This window comes from Cornus florida, unplaced genomic scaffold, assembly GCF_030987335.1.
Source record: "Cornus florida cultivar Cherokee Brave unplaced genomic scaffold, ASM3098733v1 CherokeeBrave_3.0.0_Hap2_Chr09, whole genome shotgun sequence".
In the NCBI taxonomy this organism is placed as follows: domain Eukaryota; kingdom Viridiplantae; phylum Streptophyta; class Magnoliopsida; order Cornales; family Cornaceae; genus Cornus; species Cornus florida.
In genome coordinates, this window is record NW_026775579.1 from 39,701,419 (window position 1) to 39,725,439 (window position 24,021).

The 24,021-nt window shown below is 36.4% G+C and overlaps 2 protein-coding genes across 2 annotated transcripts; both read right to left on the bottom strand.

The window, feature by feature from the left end:
- Positions 1-714: 714 nt before the first annotated feature.
- On the bottom strand, positions 715-11,449 carry LOC132273712 (acetyltransferase At1g77540-like). Its single transcript, XM_059774757.1, has 2 exons — positions 10,993-11,449; positions 715-955 (listed from the first exon to the last, which is right to left on the bottom strand). Exons 1-2 carry the CDS (start codon positions 11,254-11,256, stop codon positions 881-883), a joined length of 339 nt encoding a protein of 112 aa, XP_059630740.1. The 5' UTR covers positions 11,257-11,449; the 3' UTR covers positions 715-880.
- A 3,248-nt stretch (positions 11,450-14,697) lies between these two features.
- Positions 14,698-22,700, bottom strand: LOC132273713 (V-type proton ATPase subunit c4). Its single transcript, XM_059774758.1, has 3 exons — positions 22,512-22,700; positions 21,489-21,774; positions 14,698-15,161 (listed from the first exon to the last, which is right to left on the bottom strand). Exons 1-3 carry the CDS (start codon positions 22,591-22,593, stop codon positions 15,029-15,031), a joined length of 501 nt encoding a protein of 166 aa, XP_059630741.1. The 5' UTR covers positions 22,594-22,700; the 3' UTR covers positions 14,698-15,028.
- Between the last annotated feature and the right edge of the window lie 1,321 nt (positions 22,701-24,021).

A 24,021-nucleotide genomic window follows, 5' to 3' on the forward strand; every position in this document is an offset into this window, starting at 1 on the left:
TAGGTGATTCTTGAGTCTAAATTCATTAATTTTTTATTGTCTTTCCAATGGTATGCTTGGTAGCATCCATTTCTCTGTGAAATGACCATTTTGCCCCTAGGGGCTTAATTGTTATCCTGTCATCTCTTGCTTCCGCACTTATTCCTTTGGGTTCTGTGACCTCATGGAAGGTCATCTTAGGATCTTAGAGGTGTGTTGTGCCTTGGGAGACCATTGTCTTGTTTCTAGCTTCCGCATCTTGGATCCAGTTCGGGTCATCACAGAACACACTAGGTTGAAAAATCCAGAGTCGTCACAAGATTATTGAGTGGGCTATGACCTGAGTTTGCGGAGAGTTCGGTTGCTCCATGGTTGTTTGGGTGCTAGTTCTTATCAAACGAATGGCGTGGGTTCCTAGCTCGTGGATTGAGCTATTTGACATGTTATCTTAAATCTTCTCATTGCCTAAACCTTTGTCAAACACCGAAAAATAAAAAAAAAAATAATAATAAATATTTTTACCTAAATATATATATGTGTATATTTTGTTTTGAGGAAAATATTTTACTTGGAAACAAACGGAGAATATGTATCTTTGTATGGTTTTATATACCTTACTGTTTTATCTTTCATCTTTCCTATTTGGGGTGTGGGTGTGGGTGGAGGTGGAGGTGGAGGTGGAGGGACTCTTAAAGAACTATTATTTGCAAACTAACTGAGCTGAAAACACAGATATATGTTTACAAAACAAACTATTTCACAACAAGAACAACAAGGGCATTCTCCATTTAAGATTACAAGCATGACCGTGTAAAGACGTCAGTGCAAGAAAAACACAACGCTTATTACAAATATATATCCAACATGTCAATAGGCGTAACGGCATGACACTGTCGAAGCTTCATATATTAGATTTGTGACCCTCCTCCGAGTACAAAACAGAATTCCAAGATGGGTTTCGAGGAAGAAAAGTGTCCTGCCAAAAGTATTGCCAAGACCAAAATAATGAGAAGGAGATACTATGCAGCAGAGAAAACATAAACGTTAAAGTCATGCAGTCCTTGCTTGGTGAAGTCAAGTCCAAAAGCAAAAGAACATAAACTAGGTCTCACAGAACACTGTAATAAATTTATCTATATAAAGAAATACCAAAACAATCAAAAAGTAGATGGAATATAATTCATACAGGTACACATAAAGATCCATTTTGTTTGGTTTTGGCTAAATCAAGTAAGCATGTTTATAAATATCCAATGGATGTTCTATACTGTCTTCTCTCTTCTAAAATTATCGGAGGCTCTTAACAAGCATGAAGCTGGCAAACAATATCTGCCTATCTAGATAATGAGAGATACTCTATAAGCCCAGGTAACTTATTCTGATGACTGATCATTGAACTATGGATGTTCTATAATGAGAGATACAGAAGGGCATAAGGTTGTCCAGGCAACAGCCATGAGAAAAACTGCCTACCACCACAAATGTTGAAATGATATTAAATATACGAACATCATCAAAAATAGGCACAACACGTCTACTTAGGATGTTTGGCTCAATTAATAGCTGAGAGTTACTACAAAGAATTTCACTTCTGAAGAATTAAGATTTATTGTGGTGTGGTTCGAGGATCCAATCCATCAAAGGAGGGGCAGGTTCACCACTAATAAAAAAAATTGGACAAATCAGAGCGGAATATGACTTAAACCTGCAGGCTTCAACTTCCCTTCAAATCCAGTTTTTCCCATGCTTCTACTAAAAAATCACCACAGACCTTGTAGCCATGTGACAGTTAGAAGACTTCTGCTTTCACTCGCACCCTCACTCTATATTGATCTTGGATGTAAATGAAATTTCAAAAGAACAATGAACTTCAGACCTCCACTTGTACAGATTAGTTTGGTATAAAATAAAATCATTTTTACCCAAAAAAAAATATTACGTTTGGCTGTTTTACATTATTTAGCCAAAAAACCTAAATTTATTCAACACTAATGAAATAGTGATGGAGATGCTATATTAAACGGGGACGGGATGGGGAAAGGGACCCCCACCCCAAAAACTTGCCTGTTGCAATTCCTAGTTAAAAATTAAAATGTCGATTATGATCCCAACCTTTTATAGCAAGCTTTCCTTGAGTTAAGAATCACCTCAAATTCATGCGAGCCTTTATCCAATGGTTCAAAAACTCATTTTTTTCCCCCTCCTAAAATGCCATCTGTGAAGACCACAAACTCTGTGATGATGTGCATTTCATTGATCCAAAAAATAAAAAATCCCTATGATGATGTGGTAGCATGTGGAGCGTTAGATAAAAGCTTGGAAGGGCTTAGATGAGATCAGGCCTTGATATGTAGTTTAAAGTTGGCTTACAAAGATAAGCCTGAAAATATTTGAGTCATTAGCTTGATATTTTGATTAAAATTAGCCAGATAAGTTTCATACTCAAGCAGGCTAATCTAAGCCTGTCAAAAGAACCTAGATACACAATTTGTATGCCCCTCAAGCTCAAGCTTCTAGCCACTCCCCCAAAATAACATCCCCATATAGCCAAACCTTTTGAAAAGAACCTCAGAAACTCCATATTGAGTTAAGCCACTCCCCCAAAACAACATCCCCATATAGCCAAACCTTTTGAAAATAACCTTATTGAAGATTTAATGGAGGAATCAGTGGAGGAAAATCTTCAGTAGTTGATGTTGTTTCCTATTATTAAAAATTTGGTGTTACTAGAAGAATCAGTGAAGAAAAATCCTCGTTTCCTATTTTCTAATTCTTTCCATTCTCATAATTTCTTCTCCTATAAAAGGAGCCTCCACCATTGTATTGTGTATGAATTGATAGAGTATTATAAAGGTCATGTAGTCCTTTGGGCTCTCTCTGTGTCGTAGATGCAGACCATAGTGGTTGAACCACGCAATATATGTGTGTTCTACTTGTTTTATTTATCTCTTCGCTTCCGTTTTATGCTTTACAACATGGTATCAGAGCCTAATTTCTCTTCCTAGGTTCGGACCCCTATTTTGGGGTATTCCCTTAGCATCTAAAATGTTGCTAAGGGTTTCTCGGTGTTATTTATGACTTGTTTGAACTGCCGGTTTGCTCGGCAGTAATGCTTGTTGGGTTTGTGGCTCAAAATTGCTGAAATTAGTTTCCTTTTATGTTTTGGAAGACTGAAATTTGTGAAAGAAATTGTTTCATTAGGTTTCTATTTTAGAGTTGAGATTGATTTGGTAACTCCTTGTAGACAAGTGGTATAATTCTTGTTTAACAAGAAATTGAGTTTTGAAGACTATAAATAGAGATGGGTTTGGAGAGAGAGAAATAATTGTAAAGAGAAAAAAAGGTGAGTTGAGTTTGTGAAAAGAGAAAGAGTGTGTAATCAAGTTTTGAAGAAAAAATAGTCATTCTTCGCTCGTGGACGTAGGCAATTTGCCAAACCACGTAAATCTCGTTTTGCTTGTGACTTGTGTGTGCTTTTATCTATTTTATTTGCCAATAGTGTGTGTACGATCCTAACAAGTGGTATCAAAGCCATAGCGGCAACTATTACAGATGGAAAGTACGTGATCGAGAAGTTTGATGGAAGAATAAACTTCAGTCTTTGGCAAGTTCGGATACGGGATTTACTAATTCGGCAAGGGTTAGGAGAAGCTTTGGGTAATAAACCGGAAAAGATGGAAGATACATGGGGGATGATCAACTCAAAGGCAATAAGTATGATTCAATTACTGTTGGCAGCTGATATTGTGTATGATGTGATAAAAGAAGATTCAGCAACGGACATGTGGAAAACGTTGGAGAATCTATATATGGGAAAGAATCTCACCAACCGGTTAGTCTTGAAGCAAGAGTTGTATTCCTTTAGGAGAAAAGGAGTAAGCCTACAAGAACGTATTGGTGAGTTCAACAAAATTATTTGTGATTTATATAATGTTAATGTCAATTTAAGTGATGAGGATAAAGCAATTATTTTGTTAACATCGGTGCGCTCTACCCATAAGCATTTATTCAATACTTTGCTTTATGGGAGAGATACCATCTCAGTAGAACAAGTTAAGAGTGCTTTGTTCTCTAATGAAAAGTTGAATAATGAAGAGAGTTGTGATAATCAGGCTCAAGCTCTTATTGCTCAAGAGAAGAAGAGATTTGGAGCTTCAAGAAACCTAGGGCCACCGTCAAAGAAAAGATGTTACAAGTGTGGAAGAAAATGGCATATTCAATGGTATTGTCCAAAAAGAAAAGAGAGTGCATCCATTGCTGCTGTTGTGTCTGAGGATACAAAAGAAATACAGAAAAACATAAATTAGGGGATTAAGGACCCAGGGATCCTAAGAGATCAATCATGTCATCCAAAGATGAACAACATCAACCCCAACCCCCCCCCCCCCGGCCCCCCTTTCTCTTCTTCCCTTCTCAGTATAAAAGACAGCTAATGATACGGTATTTTAGCATTCCTACGGGAGATTCATCCCCCTCAAAAGATCTACTATTACGTTCCTTCCAAATGCACCACCAAATGCATAGTGTTACCGCCCTCTAAAAATGAATAACGTGAGGACCCATACCACACCCTCTCCAAGAGTCAATCAAACCTCTCATAGACCTGGGCATAACCCACTGCATACCAAACAGACCAAAGACGAGACTCCAACAGTCGTGGGCCACCTGACAATGTAAAAAAAGATGATTAACTGACTCTTTATCCCTCTTGCACATATCGCACCAATTGACCGTTACCTATCTTCTCCTAAAATTGTCAAGGGTAAAAATCTTGCCCCAAACAGCAGTCCAAACAAAAAAAGCCATCTTTAAGGGAGCCTTCGACCGCCAAACCGTCTTCCAAGGAAAATTAACCCCTAAGAAACCCGAAAGGTAGCGGAAGAAAGATCGAACCTCAAATCTCCCCTGGGGAGAGGGGACCCAAATGAGGGAATCTGGGCCTCCCCCATCAGTCATCTGTCCATACAGCAGGTCCAACGAGTCGGTTATGTCATCTAATTCCCACATGTTGCTGAAAACGCACATCCTAGGTGATCCTCGCGCTATCAAGCCGATAAAAGTCGACGAACGTTCACCACAGCATACATCCTCCCATAGCCAAATATCCCTGCCGTCTCGAACTCTGAATCTAATATGCTTGGAGAAATCATCCCATCCTTCCTAATAAGCTTCCAAACACCCACACCAGCGGACAATCTAACCACTCGGGAGCACCACCCAACTCTCTCCTCCCTAAAGCGGCAAGATATAACCCTCCTCCATAACCGATGGCATTCACCTCCAAATCTCCACAACCACTTCCCTAAAAGAGCCTTATTAAACGCGACCACCCTTCTGATACCCAAACCACCCAACTAAAAAGGCATGCATACCTGCTCCCACCGAACAAGATGATAATTAAACTCATCCCCTAAACCACCCCAAAGGAAATTCTGCTGAAGCTTCTCTATCATTTCGGCCACTGAGACCGGAATATGAAAAAGAGAGAAAGAAAATATGTAGGAAGACTTGACAATGTACTTTTCATGAGAGTGACCTTCCCCCCTTTGGATAGATATTATTTCTTCCAACCGACAAGCCTCTTCTCAAATCTGTCAATCACAGGATCCCAAAACCCCCACCCTTGTTGACAGTGAACCCAAGGGCAATCCCAAGTAAGAGATGGGGAAAGACGAGACCCCGCACCCTAGAACCACTGTAAGATTGGAAATGTCCTACACCTCCCCCACCGAGACTAAGGTGCTCTTCCCCACATTTACTTTTAGGCCAGAAACGACCTGAAAGCACACCAAAACACACCTTAGATATCTCATCTGCGACACATCTACATCACAAAACACCAAAGTATCATCCGTAAAAAGCATGTGGGAGATTTCGAGCTGATGATCCAAATCTCTCCCCAACCTGAAGCCCCTAATGAGCCTCAAGTCCACAGCCCTCCTCGACCACCTATTAAGAGCCTCTATAACAATGATAAACAGAAACGGCGAGAGAGGGTCACCTTGTCTCAATCCCTGTGAACTGCCAAAACAGCCAGATGGAACCCCGTTCACCAGAACCGAGAACCTCACAGACGAAATACAGAACTCAATCCACGTCCTCCATTTCTCCCCGAAACCCAACATATAGAGCAAAAAACTCCAACAAACATGATCATAGGCTTTCTCAACATCAAGCTTACAAAGAACTCCTGGAATGCCACTACGCAATCTAGCATCCACACTCACTGGCAATTAGAGAAGAATCTAGGATCTGTCAACCACCAATAAAAGCATTCTGGGATTCAGAAATAACTCCATCCAAGACATCCCTCAATCTCAAAGTAAGGACTTTAACTATAAGTTTGTACGTACATCCCACCAAACTAATGGGAGGTGGGCTCTGTTTAATTGGGTGGTGGTGAGAGCAAATGTGATGAGAGTAATGCGTGCCTTCTTCGAGGAGGGTTGTTTTGAGAAGAGTTTGAATGCCTCTTTCATTACCCTTATACCTAAAAAGGGTGGAGCGGTTGAAGCTAAGGATTTCAAATCAATTAGTTTGGTGGGCTATGTTTATAAGATTATTGCGAAGATCCTGGCTATTAGGCTAAGGAAAGTTTTGGATGGGATCATTTCGGAGTCACAAAATGCGTTCGTTGGAGAAAGGCAAATTATTGACCCGGTTCTTATTGCCAATGAATGTATTGATGCTAAATCCAAGAGTGGTGAGCCAGGGATTATGTGTAACTTGGATATTGAGAAAGCCTATGACCATGTGAATTGGGTGTTCTTATTGTATTTGTTGGAGGTGGGGTTTGGAACCAAATGGAAAGGGTGGATTCATCAATGTATTTCGACGGCTCGTTTCTCTATCTTAGTGAATGGGTCACTAATAGGTTTCTTCGCAAGTTCGAGAGGTTTACGTCAGGGGGACCCTTTGTCCCCTTTTCTTTTCATTATTGTAATGGAAGCTTTTAGCAAACTCATGAAAAGGGCAGAGTTACTAGGCTTTATCCAAGGTTTTTCGGTGGGACGTACGCCAAATCAGATTGTTACATCTCACTTCTTGTTTGCTGACGACACTATTGTTTTTTGCGATGCAAGTGTGACTCATTTGAGGCATTTGAGGTGTGTACGGGCCTGTTTTCAAGTTGTCTCGGGACTAAAGATTAACATTGGCAACAGTGTGATTGCTCCAGTGGGGGAGGTGGATCATATTCATGATCTGGCAGCTATTTTGGGTTACGGAGTTGAGTCTTTTCCGTTTTCATATTTGGGGCTGCCCTTAAGTTCTTCTACGAGGCGAATTGCTGTTTGGGATTCAGTGGTGGAACGTTTCCAAAAAAGGTTATCCGGGTGGAAGAAACAATACTTGTCGAAAGGGGGTAAACTCACATTGTTCAAAAGCACCCTCTCTAATCTTCCTACATATTTTATGTCTTTGTTTCCGATTCCTAGAACAGTGATCAATAGACTTAACAAGATTCAGGGGAACTTTCTGTTTTGGGGGGGGGGGGGGGGGGGGGAGGGGGTGTGTTAAGGGAGGAGTTCAAGTACCATCTTGTGAAATGGGAGAAAGTCTGCACCCCTATTAAAAAAGGAGGTTTGGGAATTCGCAGGTTAGAAATGTTTAATAAAGCTTTGTTAGGGAAATGGTTTGTGGAGATTTGGGTGTGAAAGGTCCGTGATTTGGAGACGTGTTATTGCTTGTCGGTTTGGGGAAGAGGAGGGAGGTTGGATTTCTAGAAGTGTGTCTTCATCAGCAGGTATGGGCTAATGGAAAGGTATTAGGAGGGGTTGGGATGAGTTCTCTAAGCGGATACGGTTTAGAGTTAGGAATGATCGTCATGTGAAGTTTTGGAAGGATTTATGGTGTGGGGATGTGGTGTTGGCTTGTAGGTTCCCTAGTCTCTTCAGGATGGTTAAGGATAAGTATGATGTGGTTGTAGATTATCTTCGGCTTGAGAATGTGAGAGCAAGTTGGGATGTGAGATTCCGTAGAAAGTTCAACGATTGGGAGCTGCTGGAATTTACAGATTTAATGGGATTAATTTATAGTCAAGTGGTGGAGGGGGAACGAAGGGATGAGATGGTGCGGATGGGGGGTTTTAGAGGGGTGTTTGAGGTGAGGTTGTTTTACCAAAGCCTTACGGAGTCGATAAGCAATGGTTTCCCTTGGAAGGCTATGTGGAGGACTTCAGCTCCACTGAAGGTGGCTTTTTTCACGTGGATAGCGGTGCTAGGCAGTATTCTTACTCTCGATAATCTTAGAAGAAGACGCCAAATAATAGTTAATTGGTGTTGCATGTGTAAGAAGACGGGCAAATCAGTTAATCATCTTTTGTTGCACTGCAAAGTGGCAGCGGATATTTGGAGTATGATCCTGAATGTTTTTGGGGTAGATTGGGTTGTGTCAAGGAACACGATGGATATGTTAGAGGCTTGGAGAGGGAGACCAGTGGGCAGCAGGGTTAGAAAAGCTTGGAGGGTTGCCCCTCTTTGTGTATGGTGGGGATTGTGGCAGGAGCGGAACAGGAGATCTTTCAATGGAAAGGAGTCGCCGGCGTGGGTTATTAAGTCGAATATTTTACATTCTCTTTATTTTTAGGTTATTGGGAAAAATTGTTCATCTTTGGACAGTTTTTTGGATTTTGTTGACAACTTATCGTTGTAATGGCGCCTTTTGCATCTTTTGTTTGCTTTGTTAAGGGTTCGCTCCCCTTTGAGTGCCTGTGTTAATATATATTTACTTCTCAAAAAAAAAAATGAAAGCTCTATTAACAAGATAATCTTCTGTATATTCCAAAAAATTATATGAAGGCAACTCAGAGTGTCACCTATAGTACATGGAAGGTTTGCTATCAATTTTCAATTGTTAAATGGCCAAAAACTTGCAATCCATCCATACTAAATTCAGAACATGCAACCTCCCCATCTTGATTAATGGAAGTTCACAAAATTTACAACAATAGATTGAGGAGAGGGCTGCATCTTACTTCTATTTTTATTTTCAAAAAGAAAAAAAGAATGAGGAGAGGGAATAAACGGAGTAACAAGTGAAGGAAAAAAAAAAAAAAAACAACCCAATAGGATTATTGGTAGTTCACTAAGAGTGATCAATGCTTCATCTAAAATGAGCATCATAAGAAATCTGTCATTCAAAAACAACACAATAACAAACAGGGTATCTAAAGTACGTAGAACTAGATCCAGGGAAAAACAAAGAAACTGAAACCCCATGTGATGAATGCTTTATCTGAAACATGTATCATTTCAAAACTTGGCGAATGAAAAATGAAAAATGAAAAAATTCCTTATAAAAAAAATGAAAAAATATGGAATTTTGAAACCCAAGAAAGATGAGTAATCTGTCATTTGGGTATCGACTGAACTTTGCCTTCAGATTCATCGCACGAACAAAGAATAACATGTAATTTTAGACCATTGAACCGGCATATTTGCTTCTGGACAAATCATTAGGTAAAATATCACATTCTTCAATTGCTTACACCCAAAATTGAAGAACGAACACAACCCAAAAAAAAAACCACAGACCCTTGAATATAAGATGGTTTTTCGTCCCTGGTGGAGGTTGCCAGATGCTCGATATCTTATAGTGTCACTGCTGTCGTCAAGAGGAAACTAAGGAAGTTGAACAATGAGAGAATTGCAAGAGAACATGGGCAGAGAAACCCTAGAAGACAAAAATCGTGAAATGGTAGGGTATTTATTTGGGATACGCTTGAAACAAAATTTGTTTACTCATAGAAGATAGGGTACTATGGGAATTACAAAAAAATTACTTAAATTAAAAATGGCTTCCTGTGTCTCTTAGGAAGAGTGTTTCCTAGAAGCTAGTGGGTACCAACTTCGGCAGGAAGAGCTTTCAAAAGCTAAAAGCTCTTCTCCTGATCAATCCAAACACCTCAACAAATAGCTTTTGGGCTTGAAAAGCTGAAAGCTGCATTTCAGAAGCCAATCCAAACAGGGCCAAAGAAGAAGAAGAAAAATGAAGAGAAAGTGAAGGAAATAAAGGAAAAAACAATCTCTCCCATTATATTCTTTGAATCCAAAATTTTGACAACTCTGAGAATGGCATTTAAGCTCATTAAATTACATAAATTATGTCTTAAATTAACCTTTTGAATACTTTACAAACCTCTCAATCTTTTGCTAGACAATCTAAATCCAAACATACAATAAAAATCTTTTTGCTCCAATCAAAAACTTCAACTCCCATTTCTCTTCATTACCAATAATAAAAAATAATTAAAAAAAAAAGTCTGCAGCTTTTCAATTTAAACAAAAATCAAGGCCACGAGCTTTTCAAGCAATTTTTGCTTCCTTTTGATAATTTATTCAGCATTGCGCTTTTCAAATAGGTTTATGCAACACACCAACGAATAACCACAGTACCAAATATAATACACAGGACAATTGTATAGTTAATAGTAAAGATCTAAAACTAATCAGTCTAATCCTAACACAAATTTTACATTCTATGCATACACAGTACATGCACATCCACCATTCCATATTCCTCGCTTAAAAAATTCCATTTATTTTTTGTAAAACAATAGATTATTAGTTAATTTATTGGATGAATTCAATAACCTATGATTAATTTGCATAGACAACACAAATATTATATTATTGAAAACTGAATTATCTTCTTCGATTAATCCATTTCTACACCTTCCAATAAATATAAACAATACAACATGATTGACCTACAAACACTTATAATAAGGCATTTAGAATTTTCTTCGTGGATGTATTTGAGATTCAAAATCCATTTGAAATTAACCTAGAATTAAATCCCGCAACAAGACCCAAAATTCAAATAATATAATTGCAACCCACAAAGATATCAGAAACAATTACTAGATTAAACCCATATCAAAGCGTAATAGCAAGCAAGTGAATATAACCCAGAAAGAAAACATTGCATATATATGTTATTATGTCTATAATTTTTTTTTTCATTATTATGTATATAATTATATATCTATACAGAGAGAGATGAAAAACTTACAGAGACGTAAGAGCAGGTGGGGATGACAGAGATGGAATGTGATTTGGCATGAGTGAAGGCCGAAACGCAGAGGTGAGAGGCCAAACCTAAGCCCCTTTTGGTTGAGGGCACGAAGGTGTGGACAATGTCCATCACTTTCCCTCCATCTCTCAGCTGATACTGCAAGTAAGCTTCCTTCTCCTCTGTTTCAAACCTCTTTTGCCTCTCGTTCCATACTATCTTCCTCGCTGCCTCTGTCCCTCCTTCACTCACAGATGTTGCCATCTCTCTCTCTCTCTCTCTCTCTCTCTTACTTTCTCTCTCTAAATTTCTACGCAAAAGGCAACCGTTGGATAAATTGTAGTTCCACAGCCCCTATATGTTGGTGGACAATAGGAAGAGTTAGAAGGCCGTCTCAGTGCGTTTGGATTGAAAGATTTGGAAGAAGAGGAAAAGATTTGGAAGAAAAGGAAAAGGAAAAGGAAAAGGAAAAATGAGAATAGAAATGGAAAGAGAGGAGACTAAAGTGGAGTACTTTATTATCAAATATTGTACCAACTTTGTCATCCTCTCGTGAGCGAGAAGTATTTGAGAGGAAATGACAAATGTAAGTGATTAACGGATTTTTTCTCTAATTAATAATTTAATATGCGTGTGTGTGTGTGTCCATATATATATATATATATAAAATAAGTTAAAAAAAAGTTCAAAAAATTATTATCTTCCAAATTTGTAAGAGTAATGATACAGTAACCACCAAATAAGATCTGAAATTGCCACGTCACTCACTCATTCATTATATGAAAAATTCTACCATTTTAAAAAGACTATTTTACCATTAAAATATCATCCAAACTCTTCCACGTTTTCTCTCTCAAATAAATATCTTTGTGTTCAAAATGGCTCTCTCTCTCTCTCCCTATATATATATATATATATATATATATCAACCACAACCTTATCGTCTCATCAATAAGTATGCAATTCCCCTCCATAATTTACAATCTCTAGTTAATCCAATTGGGTCAAGCGATGAACAAAGACGACTGTATCATCATCACTGATCCAACATTCAATTTAGCAATTCACTAGAAAAATTAATAATGACCTTCAAACTAGCAAATAAATCATAATTTTTCTCCTCTCTTCTCTCTCCGATTCTGACTCTATCTCTCTCTCTTCAATTTCGCATCTCTCACTCTTCAATTTCGCATCTCTCACATATATGCCCTAATCTCTAACTTCATTAGGGCTTTGTGAAAGAAAATGGCTCTACTCATCTATGTCATGGTGTACTGCTGATTTAGGTCTTCTTTGAATAAAGAAGACAATAGAAATGAATAGATAATCTAAAAAGTTTGATGGGTCATTGAGAAGGAACAAATTTGAAAGTTTTTTAGGGAGAGATGTGAAGCTAAGGGATTGTGGCAGTGGAGGGGTGGGGGCAACGCAAAGATCAGTGAACAAAAAGATGGTGGCAGTGGAGGTGGAGAGGTGGGTAGGACAGTGATAGAGATGGAGGAATTTTGAGAGAAAAATAAGGAAGGGTTTGGTTGATTATTTGAGAGAGAGAAAACGTGGAGGGGTTTGGATGATATTTTGAGGGTAAAGTAGTCTTTTTAAAATAGTAAAATTTTTCATTTAATGAATGAGTGAGTTATGTGGCAATTTCGGGTCTTATTCGCTGATTAAATTCGGTTGTTGTATCATTACTCAATTTGTAAATAACTCTCTTCAACTATTTTTTGTGCATAATATTTCATGAATATATTTATAACACTCGTCACCTTACTCGATACAAAATCCATCCTTTGCAGATAGGTTTACGAGTATCACGACTTAAAAACACGTTGTGTCATAAAAGGGTATTGAACGTGCTATCATGACACTCGTAGCTTACGAGTGTGGTAACTCGTCCAGTGTCTCGGCACCCGCCCACATCACACCCGTCTACAGAGGTCGTCACAATCACCCCATTGGGGCTCAACGTTCTTATTGGCCATACTTCCGGTTAGGTTGCAGGTTTGATACCATTTGTAACAACCCTCACCTAACCCGACACAATATTGTCAATTTTTTACTCCCCCAGACCAGCTTAACTACGGAATTCTGTTAGGTTCATGGTTTTAAAAAAACATTGTGTCATAAACGGTTTTAAAAAACGTTGTGTCATAAAATGGTGTTGAACGTACATATAGCACTTCATATTCACCTTCCATAAGCGATGCAGGATCATGACACCCGTAGTAGTCTACAAGTGTGGTAGTTCATCCAGTGTCTCACACCCGCTCATAGATTTCATCACAGTATTGCACGAAAAAGATGATATTTTTTTATGAATATATTGTATAAAAAAGAAGATATTTTTTTATTTAATTAATTTATTAAATTTTCAAGAATATATTTAGTTAAGAGAGAAATAATTTAAAAAAAAATAATAGAAAGTAATAAATTTAATAAGGATGAATAAAATAATCTTTAATGATGGATTTGTAACAAATTATTGTTACTTATTATAATATATGATAAGGTCCTCTCAATATTGTCATTTTTATGAGTGAATTCGTTGTTACATTTTTCTCCTGTACTGTCCATATATATATATATATATATATATATATGAATTGACAGATAGAAAGAAGGAATGATTGGCACTTGGTATGGTCATTTCTTAGTTGCCCACTGTTTTTACTTTTCTTCTGCATTTTTCAACTCTGCTTTTCTAAAAATTAAAAAAGTGAAGGAAATAAATGATTGTATTTTTCTAAAATTTTAAAAACATTAAGAATTTAAAATATATATATATAACGATGGTGCTGTTTGATTGCAAAATTCTGAGGTTAGCCTTCCAATAATTATGTGTTACGAGGATGAAGTCAATGAGAACAATATTGTGGCAAGGATGAAGTCAATGAGAACAATAATGAGAACAATATTGAGGCAAGGATGAAGTCAATGAGAACAAGATTGTGGCATACATAAATACTCTTTAGAATATATATATATATATATAGTAAGACATATTCAAATAAAAATATAATTACAACCATTTGGCCCCTCCAATTATAAGTTTTTTTATTTACCACGAAAAAATTTCACCTTCAATTCCGATTGCCAAAACTCTCACTTTATATCTTGTTGAAGATTGAAAATTCGAATTCTTTTGAGATCACCTACAATAAATGGAATGGAAAGACTATGTATCGAGTGGTGCATTATGATGATATACTAGCTGATATATATATATATATATATATATATATATATATATATATATATATATATATATTATGAAGAGATGTATATCTATATATACCGCTATATATTATTAAGAGATGTCGGCTAATGAATTTGACCGAGTTTCGAAAGTGATTGTACAGTTGAATCTAATCTAAAATAATTTGACAATTATATTTAATTAATAAACAATATACGCCATTTTCAACCATATACCATTCTGACACTTTCATAAGATTAAAACTAAAAAACCTGAAAATTGTGCGCAACAGGCGAGCAATTCATTAGTTGAAAGTGAAACCAATTCATAAAGAACGTTTCAGCCAGTCAATATGTTACTCTTATTGGGCTCTGTTTGGATCTTAGGAAAAGGAAGGAAACATAAAGAAGAATACTCGCAAATCAAATGAGGGAGGGAGGAGGGGGTAAAGAAAAGTAAAGTTTCCTCCCCTATTTTCTTTCCACTTCTTTCCTCGACACTCATAAATATTAAAAAGTGAAAATAAATCATTTCGTCACATTCCATAACTTACTCATAAACAGAGGAAGCCTGAAGAAAAATTCATACAGGAGCAGTAATACAGTATGGCACTGGTTAACATCTCCATAAAAAGCGGTTTTAAAGTAAAACATCTTTAAAACGACATGTATGAAAGCAATCATCAGACATTGGTAGTATACTCATTACAGAATCCAGAAGATTAAGAACTCTCACGGAAGTATGAAGTTTTTTAACATAAATATAGACCAGTTGCAGCCAATGATCTCAATATTTTGATTACAATGTCAAGACTAGCAGGAAAACCAACATCGCCCTTCTTTAATCTGCACGAGACTGGCCTGCTCGGGATGAGAGAATGATCCCCACAATGAGACCATAGAGAGCAAGTGCTTCAGCAAAGATGAGGATAAGGATCATACCCACAAACAACTTGGGCTGCTGTGCGTTAGCCCTGAAAATAATCACACGACACAGGCTTCAATGTTCTACTTATTAGTGGGAAAAAGAAGGGAAAACCAGAACAAAGTTCAGCATGCAATAAAAATGGAAATGATGGAATCATTGAATGAATTCTAACCCTGTAATAAGCATCAGGCCCACATTTTACGAAAATAGATAAAAATCTGCATGTTACTTTGTCATCAATCTAACTCAAACCTAAAAACCTTGTGCAACATACTTCAATTTCCACTATAAGCCTCCATAGAGTTTCATAAAGGAAAAAAAAAGAATCATTTCTAGATAATGAAAATAAAACACAATCCTGATTTTGAAGCTCCCAAGGCCAAGTGGCTGAGAATATGAAGTGGAACTGTTGCACTTGGAAGAGCACCATCACACCTATATCCAATTAATCCAGATAATTAAGAACAAGGGATAAAAATGCAAGAAACAACAGAATTTGACATGGTTTAGCATTACAGCATAACCCCTGCCAACATCCACATGTAAAAGATGCTTATCCACGTTGAATCAAAGATAAACTACAGAGGATTAAAGAGAGACATAACATTCAAATGACAATCAGTCCCCCAAGCCCTAAAGCGATCCACAAATAACAAGTTTCCTACTGGTGTCGCCGTGTCGGAGACTCGGAGCCATGAAGCAATCTATGTTTCCCCCATTCCGTTTTTCCCTCACTCCCAATTCTCACCACCCCAAGAAACCACAAAACCCTAACTGCCAATTTCTCTCATGAGAGTTACTTTCTCTCACAACTCTCAACTAAAAACTAGGATACTAATTTATACAATCCTACGATGAAATGAACTAGAGGTTGATGGCTAGGGGATTGACATGTACACTTGTTGAAAAGACCCCAAACACATTCTATGTTCTCTTCTCACCCTAATTTGAAGCCATAAGATCTTTCTAAAAGATCAACATATTATAAAATCTACAAGTGGTGTAAATTTCTTTAAGTAGAGGGATCCTATATCACCCCATTGAGGTTCCTTATGGCTTACATGTGCTTCCTTCTTTAGCAATGGCAAAAAATCCACAAAAAGAACCTTAAACAAAGGTTATCACGCCACAAACCTGTCATGTTTAGCTTGCCAACGAATTACCGATCCCACTCCAAATCTTTCTAAAAGAAAAGCACACTCACTGCAATACCACTTCGTTGCTCCCATAAAGGAGCACCCTGCATGCATTCCCCAGCAATTGCTATTCACCCAATTGTTGGCCCACTATCCTCTTCAATATGACAATATCTATCATTCTCCACATCAAATTTTTCACTACTACTTAATAAACTAAGTTCAAATGCTTGATTAGTCTCATACATGAATTACAATATCCCGAGGCTCAGTTGAAATGGCTAAAAAAAAAAAAAAAAAAGGTCAAAACCAGCACTATAGAGAGTACACATCATTCCTAGATCATGATACTGCATATAAACACCTTTTCTTTGCAACAAATAAGAATTCTCTGTGAAGTACCCAATCAACAAGTAATAATGATGGAACTAACAAAAAACGATGGAACTCAAAAAAAGGAAAACAAAACTATAGGAAAGCATCTAGGACGTGCTTATTTAAAGATAACTTTGCTCCATTGGACAAATAATAAAGATCCTAAAGCTGCCAGACTTTTCTCTCATATTCCAATGAACCTCTGATGCCTGCCAAATAGCAATTGGGTCTCATGCATGCTATGATCCACATGAATGCAAAATACAGATAGTAGCTTTCTCAATAAAAGATATAGCTAGACACTGTGGATGCCATTCTTAAACATGTTTAAAATTAGTTGCATCAAAAACAGTCATCAATCATACAATCCACAACTACTCTAGATAAGGTGATCGGGATCCCCATATTTAAAGCCAATCAGTTGCACGGTTATGCCTCACCTGACTGCCCATAATGGTTATTCCCCATCTCAAGATTCACAGTTCATGAATTTTTCTACATCTTTCATTTAAAGTATTTTAGCAAGAGACAGAATATTTAAGAACCATGTCCTGGTAAATAATTTTTTCGATCTAGTGAAACCATATTTCCATAAGTCGCAAAGAAACCCCTAAATTAGAACAATTATTTAAAAAACCAATTAAACATATGGAGGAAAGAAAATCTTCACAGCACAAACAGATCAGAACATTTAAAGCTGAAATCAAGCCAACCCTGTAACAAGTGATACTTTTCAAGAGAGTTTGTTCCACTACTAAACACTAAATCTTCAGTGTTTTGTGCAAAAAAATACTCATTTTCCTTTTGTTATTCTTATGCAAAGTACAAAAGTATCTTTTTAAACAAATGGAGTATAAGAAATACCTACCAATAGAAAAGAAAAAATTCAATGGCCTGAGAAAACAAAAATCATAAACCAACTCTCAACTAACAACAAAAATTTTCATCTATTAACAAAGTCAAAAACATGCACATCGCTAGGCTAGGGACAGAATAGCTCCAAATGACAACCGAATAATATAACTACACTCCACATCCTCTTGTGGCATCTTGGTATCCTCGAGATCCTTCTGCAGTTCACTCCCAAAGAACTCCAAAGACCCTTGGACTTTGGTTCCTGAAGATGATAATGCTTTTCCCCACACCCTTGCTCTTGAATCTTTAAATAATGTCAACAAAAAGTAAGGAAATAACCTAATGAACCTTGCAAAACAAGCCCTATTACCAACTCCAACTCATAAAAAAGGTTGCCCCGTATCTCACAAAGACTAAATTTAAAACATTGCAAGACCGGTACCAGCAAAAGATCCAAAACTTAGTCCAAATAATCAAGGTAATCATTTTTTCCACATCCATTTTTGCTGGTGATCCTTCACTAATTTACTCTCCATGAAATCCAAAAAATCTTGAAAAGAGTGACCCTCATCAACATTCCACCCTTACGCTTGGACTCTAGCCCAGGTGGTAAAGGGAAAGGGTGGTGTGGAGCAGGGTTGGATACGCCTTAGGTTCAAATCCTATCGAGTCATCAAGAAGACACTCAAACACAACATATCTAACCATTCTGACCCATAACAAACCCTCGAGAACATTCTCAAAGAGCAAGGCATGGCTCATCAAGATGGAATAAGAGGAAGGACCATAAGTGACCAAATGGCTACCTATATTCGAGCTTGCTATCCATAGCACACGCTGACAAGCAATAGTCCAATTTTTTAATGCAAAATTATCTATTATCAAGATTTCATCAATTACTCCTATACAAGGACAAAGGATACTTTTAGAAGTAACACGGACTTCCATATAAGTTCACCCTTAATTAGAGAAGGGAAGAAAGATACGATTAAAAAAAAAACTCCTCTCCTCCCCTTTCCAGTGATCCTTAAAACATATTCTCCAAGGAAACCTCCAATTTTTAAAGTTTATCCTAGAGGAAAGGTTCCATATCACTCCATAGGAATTCCTCTACAAATATGTGCAACCTTCACATCCTCATCTGCAAATATTTTAATGTCATTAATAACATCAAATGTCCTTCCAAAATCCATGTCGCCAACACAATCTAAATTACTCCTGAAAGACTGTAGAATTGCCTTGAAATACCAGTCATAAAGGGCCACTGCATCTCCAAAAACAGCAATCACGCTGCAGTTAACTTCGTTGCAAGGCTTGTATCTACCAATTTTGCTAATTACTGTTATCCACTCTTTTTTCTAGAACCAGTTGCATTCAATGGCAATCAGAGAACAAACCAAAATATGCCTCCATGCAACAAAAACCTAATTCTTCTCCTATATCTTTCAAGTTCAAGTGTACAATCCCACACCATTTGTCAATAATCAAAATACATATAAAATTGGTCCCACACGAGAAATCAAGCAAACATAAAAGAAATCAATCCTCTGCATTCTCTGATTAAGTTAAAATGTGTCCTTTTAAGGCCTATGAGAGGCCCAAAAGTCACTAGCAGTGTCCTATCATTACTAGAAAATGAACATTCCCTAGTTATTGTGCACTTTTTAAGGCTGGGGCAGAGTCATTCACAGGCCTCCATGTTTCAGGCTCACTTCTTGGGAAGACCGTGCTTCTTGGGGTATGCCTTCAATGCAAGAAACAAAAAAGTGGTGGCTCATGCATGACTTGGGATGTCAAGTGCCAAATTATATAAGGTCTTTATTAATTGAAAGGAAATGAGGGATAAAATGACAAATTTGAGCATCGCTGATGTGGAAGTGCCAACTTGACTCACTACTTGGTATCACTACACATTCCTCTATGCCATGAATAAAGAGATGTTGCATCACAGATAGTTAATTGTGTTCCTCTGTTTCTTCAGATAGTAGTTTCCATTGTTTATTTTGGACATTAACAGAAGGGTAAATGGACACAAATCCTTCCCCGATTGATGTAAAACTTATCCATTTTACTCACCCTATCTACTAACGCTATCGAAAAAACGATCCATGTCTTTGGGTTGGTATGCAAGGCTAGGACACAGCTTCCCATTATACGTGTTGAGAGTCCGATTCAAAAGGTTACTAGAAAGTAATAAACCCCATGCGGCCATGCCATAGATTTATTGGATGCTAAGGACACAAAAAGTATAAACTTAACCAACTTCAAGTTATTTAATGACCATTGACAACATGAGAAAAACACATTCAACAATTTCCACACATTTTCATTCCAAGAAGCACTAATTAATTCCCTTAACCCCCAATAGTGTCCCAAATAGATAAAACCTGTACCGAAATCCAACTAGACATCCATTAAAAAATGGCTACTTAATAGAAAGTGAATGAGAATTTCAAAAGTGGTCAGTGTTATATGTGCTTTTATCTGTTCAAAATTTAATAGCATTTTATCAATGAACTGACAAGACACAATCAGTACTAGGTTTCATGTTGGATGTTACATTTTGATGATATTATTATAATTAATGAAACTAGAGGAGTATGTCTGGAATTCGAAATTAAGGGGGAAGCTCTAGACGTAAAAGGGTATCTGTTCAAAATTTAATAGCATTTTATGAATGAACTGACAAGACACAATCAGGATTAAGTTTCATGTTGTATGTTACATTTTGATGATATTATTATAATTAATGAAACTAGAGGAGTATGTCTGGAATTCGAAGTTAAGGGGGAAGCTCTAGAAGTAAAAGGGTTTGAGATAAGTAGGAATAAAACTGAATATATGGAGTATAACTTAGGTAAATCTAGAAATACTAGTAGGGATAAAGTGAAATGTGAGGATCAAGAGGTAAAAAAAAAAAAAAAAAAAAAAAAGGTGAGCATTTTCGTTATTTAGGCTCAATTATTCATAATGAAGGCAAAATTAAAGTTGATGAAAATAATAGAATCAATACCGGATGAGATAAATGGAGGAGTATGTTTCCTGTCTAGTATGTGCAACAAGACGAGAAATTACAAAAAAAAAAAAAAAAATGAATACATTCGTGATATAGTTGAAGTAGCATCAACAAGAGATAAAATGAGAGAATCGATTCAGATGGTTTGGACAAATGCAAAGAAGACCACTAAATAGGCCACTTAGGAAGATTAGCATGGTCCACATTGAGGATGATGCTTGGGGAAGGGGAAGATCTATGGGTAGAATTAGTAAGGAAAAATATGATAACATGTGGTTTGACTAAAATTATGATCTTAGATATAGCAGAATGAAAAAACAAGGCTCGTGTAGTTGACCCTACATAATTGGGAAAATGCTTTATTGTGTTGAGTTGAGTATTGAATAAAAATGGGGGGAATGGCAGAAAATAATGTTGTCAACAAGGTTTATCAGATACCTCTCATAAGATACCAAAAATAGCAATATGTCAATTTTTGCAAATAACGTTAATTATTTTATTTTTTTTGATAAGTAAATAACGTTAACGTTAATTATTTGCACTATACAAGGTAATTAGAGTGTAAATAACTCACGCTACCCACTTTGCTCCAAAAAAGATACATAATTTTGGTCTACTAGGTTCAGTTTCTGAAAATAGTTCTATTCTCAGACAGAAAAGTAAAGCAAATTGAAAATTCATTTGATTGTCACAAAATGAAAAAGTAATATCTGAAAAAAGAGTTAAAAAGAGACCGAATTTCATAAAACAGTCCTTTTAGTTCTGTGTACACAGAATTTTGTTTTTAGAGTTCTTAAAATATGTTTTCAGATTAACTTAATCAAACAAGCCATTATCTCTTGAAGATATATTTCTATGCCCTATCTTGATAATTATGCCCTATCTTGATAAAATTACACGCATAAACAAAATTTATATAATAGCAATCGACTAATGAATCAAAGACCCATCAAAATCCATGAAAACCAAAATGCACCAGTAAAGAAATTACCGAACTCCTGCATCACCAACAATCCCAATTGCCATTCCTGCGGAAAGACCAGCCAGACCACAAGAAAGACCCGACGACAAATGGGCATACCCGTCAAACAAGTAATAAGATTTGGCCTTTGGGTTTATACCCGTACTAATAATTACAGCAATAATCAACCCATATATCCCCAAAACTCCAGCCATAACAACCGGGACAATCGATTTCATGACGAGTTCAGGCCGCATAACTCCCATGGAGGCGACACCAACCCCACTCTTTGCAGTTCCATATGCAGCACCCATACCTTCAAATTTGAAACCATATGAATCACTTAAAATATTTAAATCCCTAACATTTCTTCCTAGTAAAATTTGAAAGAAAAAAAAAAAAAAACAAAATCATGTCTAGAAGAGGTTTGATTTAAGGAAGCCACTAAAAACACTAAAACCGAAAAAAAAAAAAAAAAACTGTTCATATAACACAAAATCAATTCATCAAACTTTCGCAGTATAAGGAAGATGGAACTCCATATACGGTCAATAGTTAATATATCATCCCAATAAGAAACCTTTACATAAATAGACAAACAAACAAACAAACCCAAGTCCATTTTTGTATATTTTATTCCAAAAAAATCTTTTCCAGGACAATTATACGAAACATGCTTAATGTGCAATTTGTGTAAATTTATATATTAAAACTCAACCCCAAATATGTTGGGAAAAAGGGTTGTTGCAATTTCTGTAAATTTATATATTAAAACTAAACCCCAAATATGTTGGGAAAAAGGGTGGTTGTTGTTGTTATATATTTTCAATGCATATAAGGATCAAAATGCACATATTGGGTAGTCTTTTTCCACGGGAAAAACTTTATCCGTATAATGAATAACAAATCTTTTTTATTCCATTTCATTTTGTATTGATGTATGTTACCTTTTCCTTAAAATTCATTTTCCAGGGAAACAAACAGAGTAAAAGGAAAATCGAAAGCTAAAAAGTGAGAGAAAGAGATCTAGAAGGAAAGTGGAGAGGAATTTACAAGAGAAAACTAGGGCAGCAGCAGCTCCGAGAAAGCCGAAGAACGGTGCCGTTTCATCACCGCTGAAGCCTGAAGAAGACATGTTTTATGGCGTGTTACTGAGATTAACAGAGATAACAGTGCTTGGCTCTCTGATTTCGTACTCTCTCCTCAATTCTCTCTGAGAGATGATGAGAGACAGATCGAGAGGTGGTGGTGTTGATGAATGATGACTTTTCTGACTTGGGAAAGCAATTTTACACAAACACCCTCCATTTTGCTTGGAACTACGATGATCCGATTTTCTTTTTATTTTAAATTTTCAAGCTCTCGTCACAGTAAACCGTAATTATGACTCAAAATTGTAGAGATCATAGAAGTAACATTTTTGGTTTAACAAGCACCAAACAGAATATATTAATTCAAACGGGAGGAGTTTATAGACTTTTTCTTTTTCCATTTTTTTTTTTTTTTAGGTGGTTATTCCCGATGAGTAGGGTGGCAAACTAAATCATGACCCACCAATCCGTCCACATTTGTTCGTTTTAAAATGAATATGAGTAGACTATTTTAAAATAGGGGTCAAAATGATTATGACTCAAAATTGTATGACTATTTAAGTAACATTTTTTTTTTTAACAAGCACCAAACATAATATATTAATTCAAATGAGAGGAGGTTATAGACTTTTTCCTTCTTATTTTTATTTTTATTTTTTTGTTATTCCCCCGATGAGTAGGGGTGGCAAAATGGGTCATGACCCACCAATCCGTTCATATTTGCCTGTTTTAAAATGAATATGGGTGAATTATTTTAAAATATGAGTCAAAATGATTATGACTCAAAATTGTAATATCATAGAAGTAACATTTTTGGTTTAACAAGCACCAAACAGAATATATTAATTCAAACGGGAGGAGGTTGTAGATTTTTTCCTTTTTTTTTTTTTTGGTTATTCCCAATGAGTAGGAGTAGCAAAATGGGTCATGACCCACCAATCCGTTCATATTCGCCCGTTTTTAAATGAATATGAGTAAACCATTTTAAAATATGGGTCAAAATGGGTGATATTCAACCCATTTTTATAGAGAGTTAAATGGATTGAATATGAGTTATCCATTTTGATCCATATTTTACCCATTATATAAAAGACTCAATTTCACAACTTCTATTTGACTCAAATTCACTTCTTCCTTTCTAAAATCTCTTAAACGATCCCAAATTATCTCTATTTCCCATTATCTCTCTCTAAAATTCTCTCTCTAAGATTCTCTTTGCATCATGGACCCAAATTCTCTCTATCTCTCACTAAAATTCTCTCTCCAAGATTCTCTCTGCATTATAGACTCCTCGTGTATGTAATACTATGACTCGAAAGAAACCTATATTTACATCTGTATTTCAAAGTCGGACGACCTGATTTATTCATTTAATTATTTATTCTATAAAAAAGTTTAGAGATAATTTCATATAATATATATATATATAATATCTTACATTCATGCATGTCTAGCAATATAAATTTAAAGAA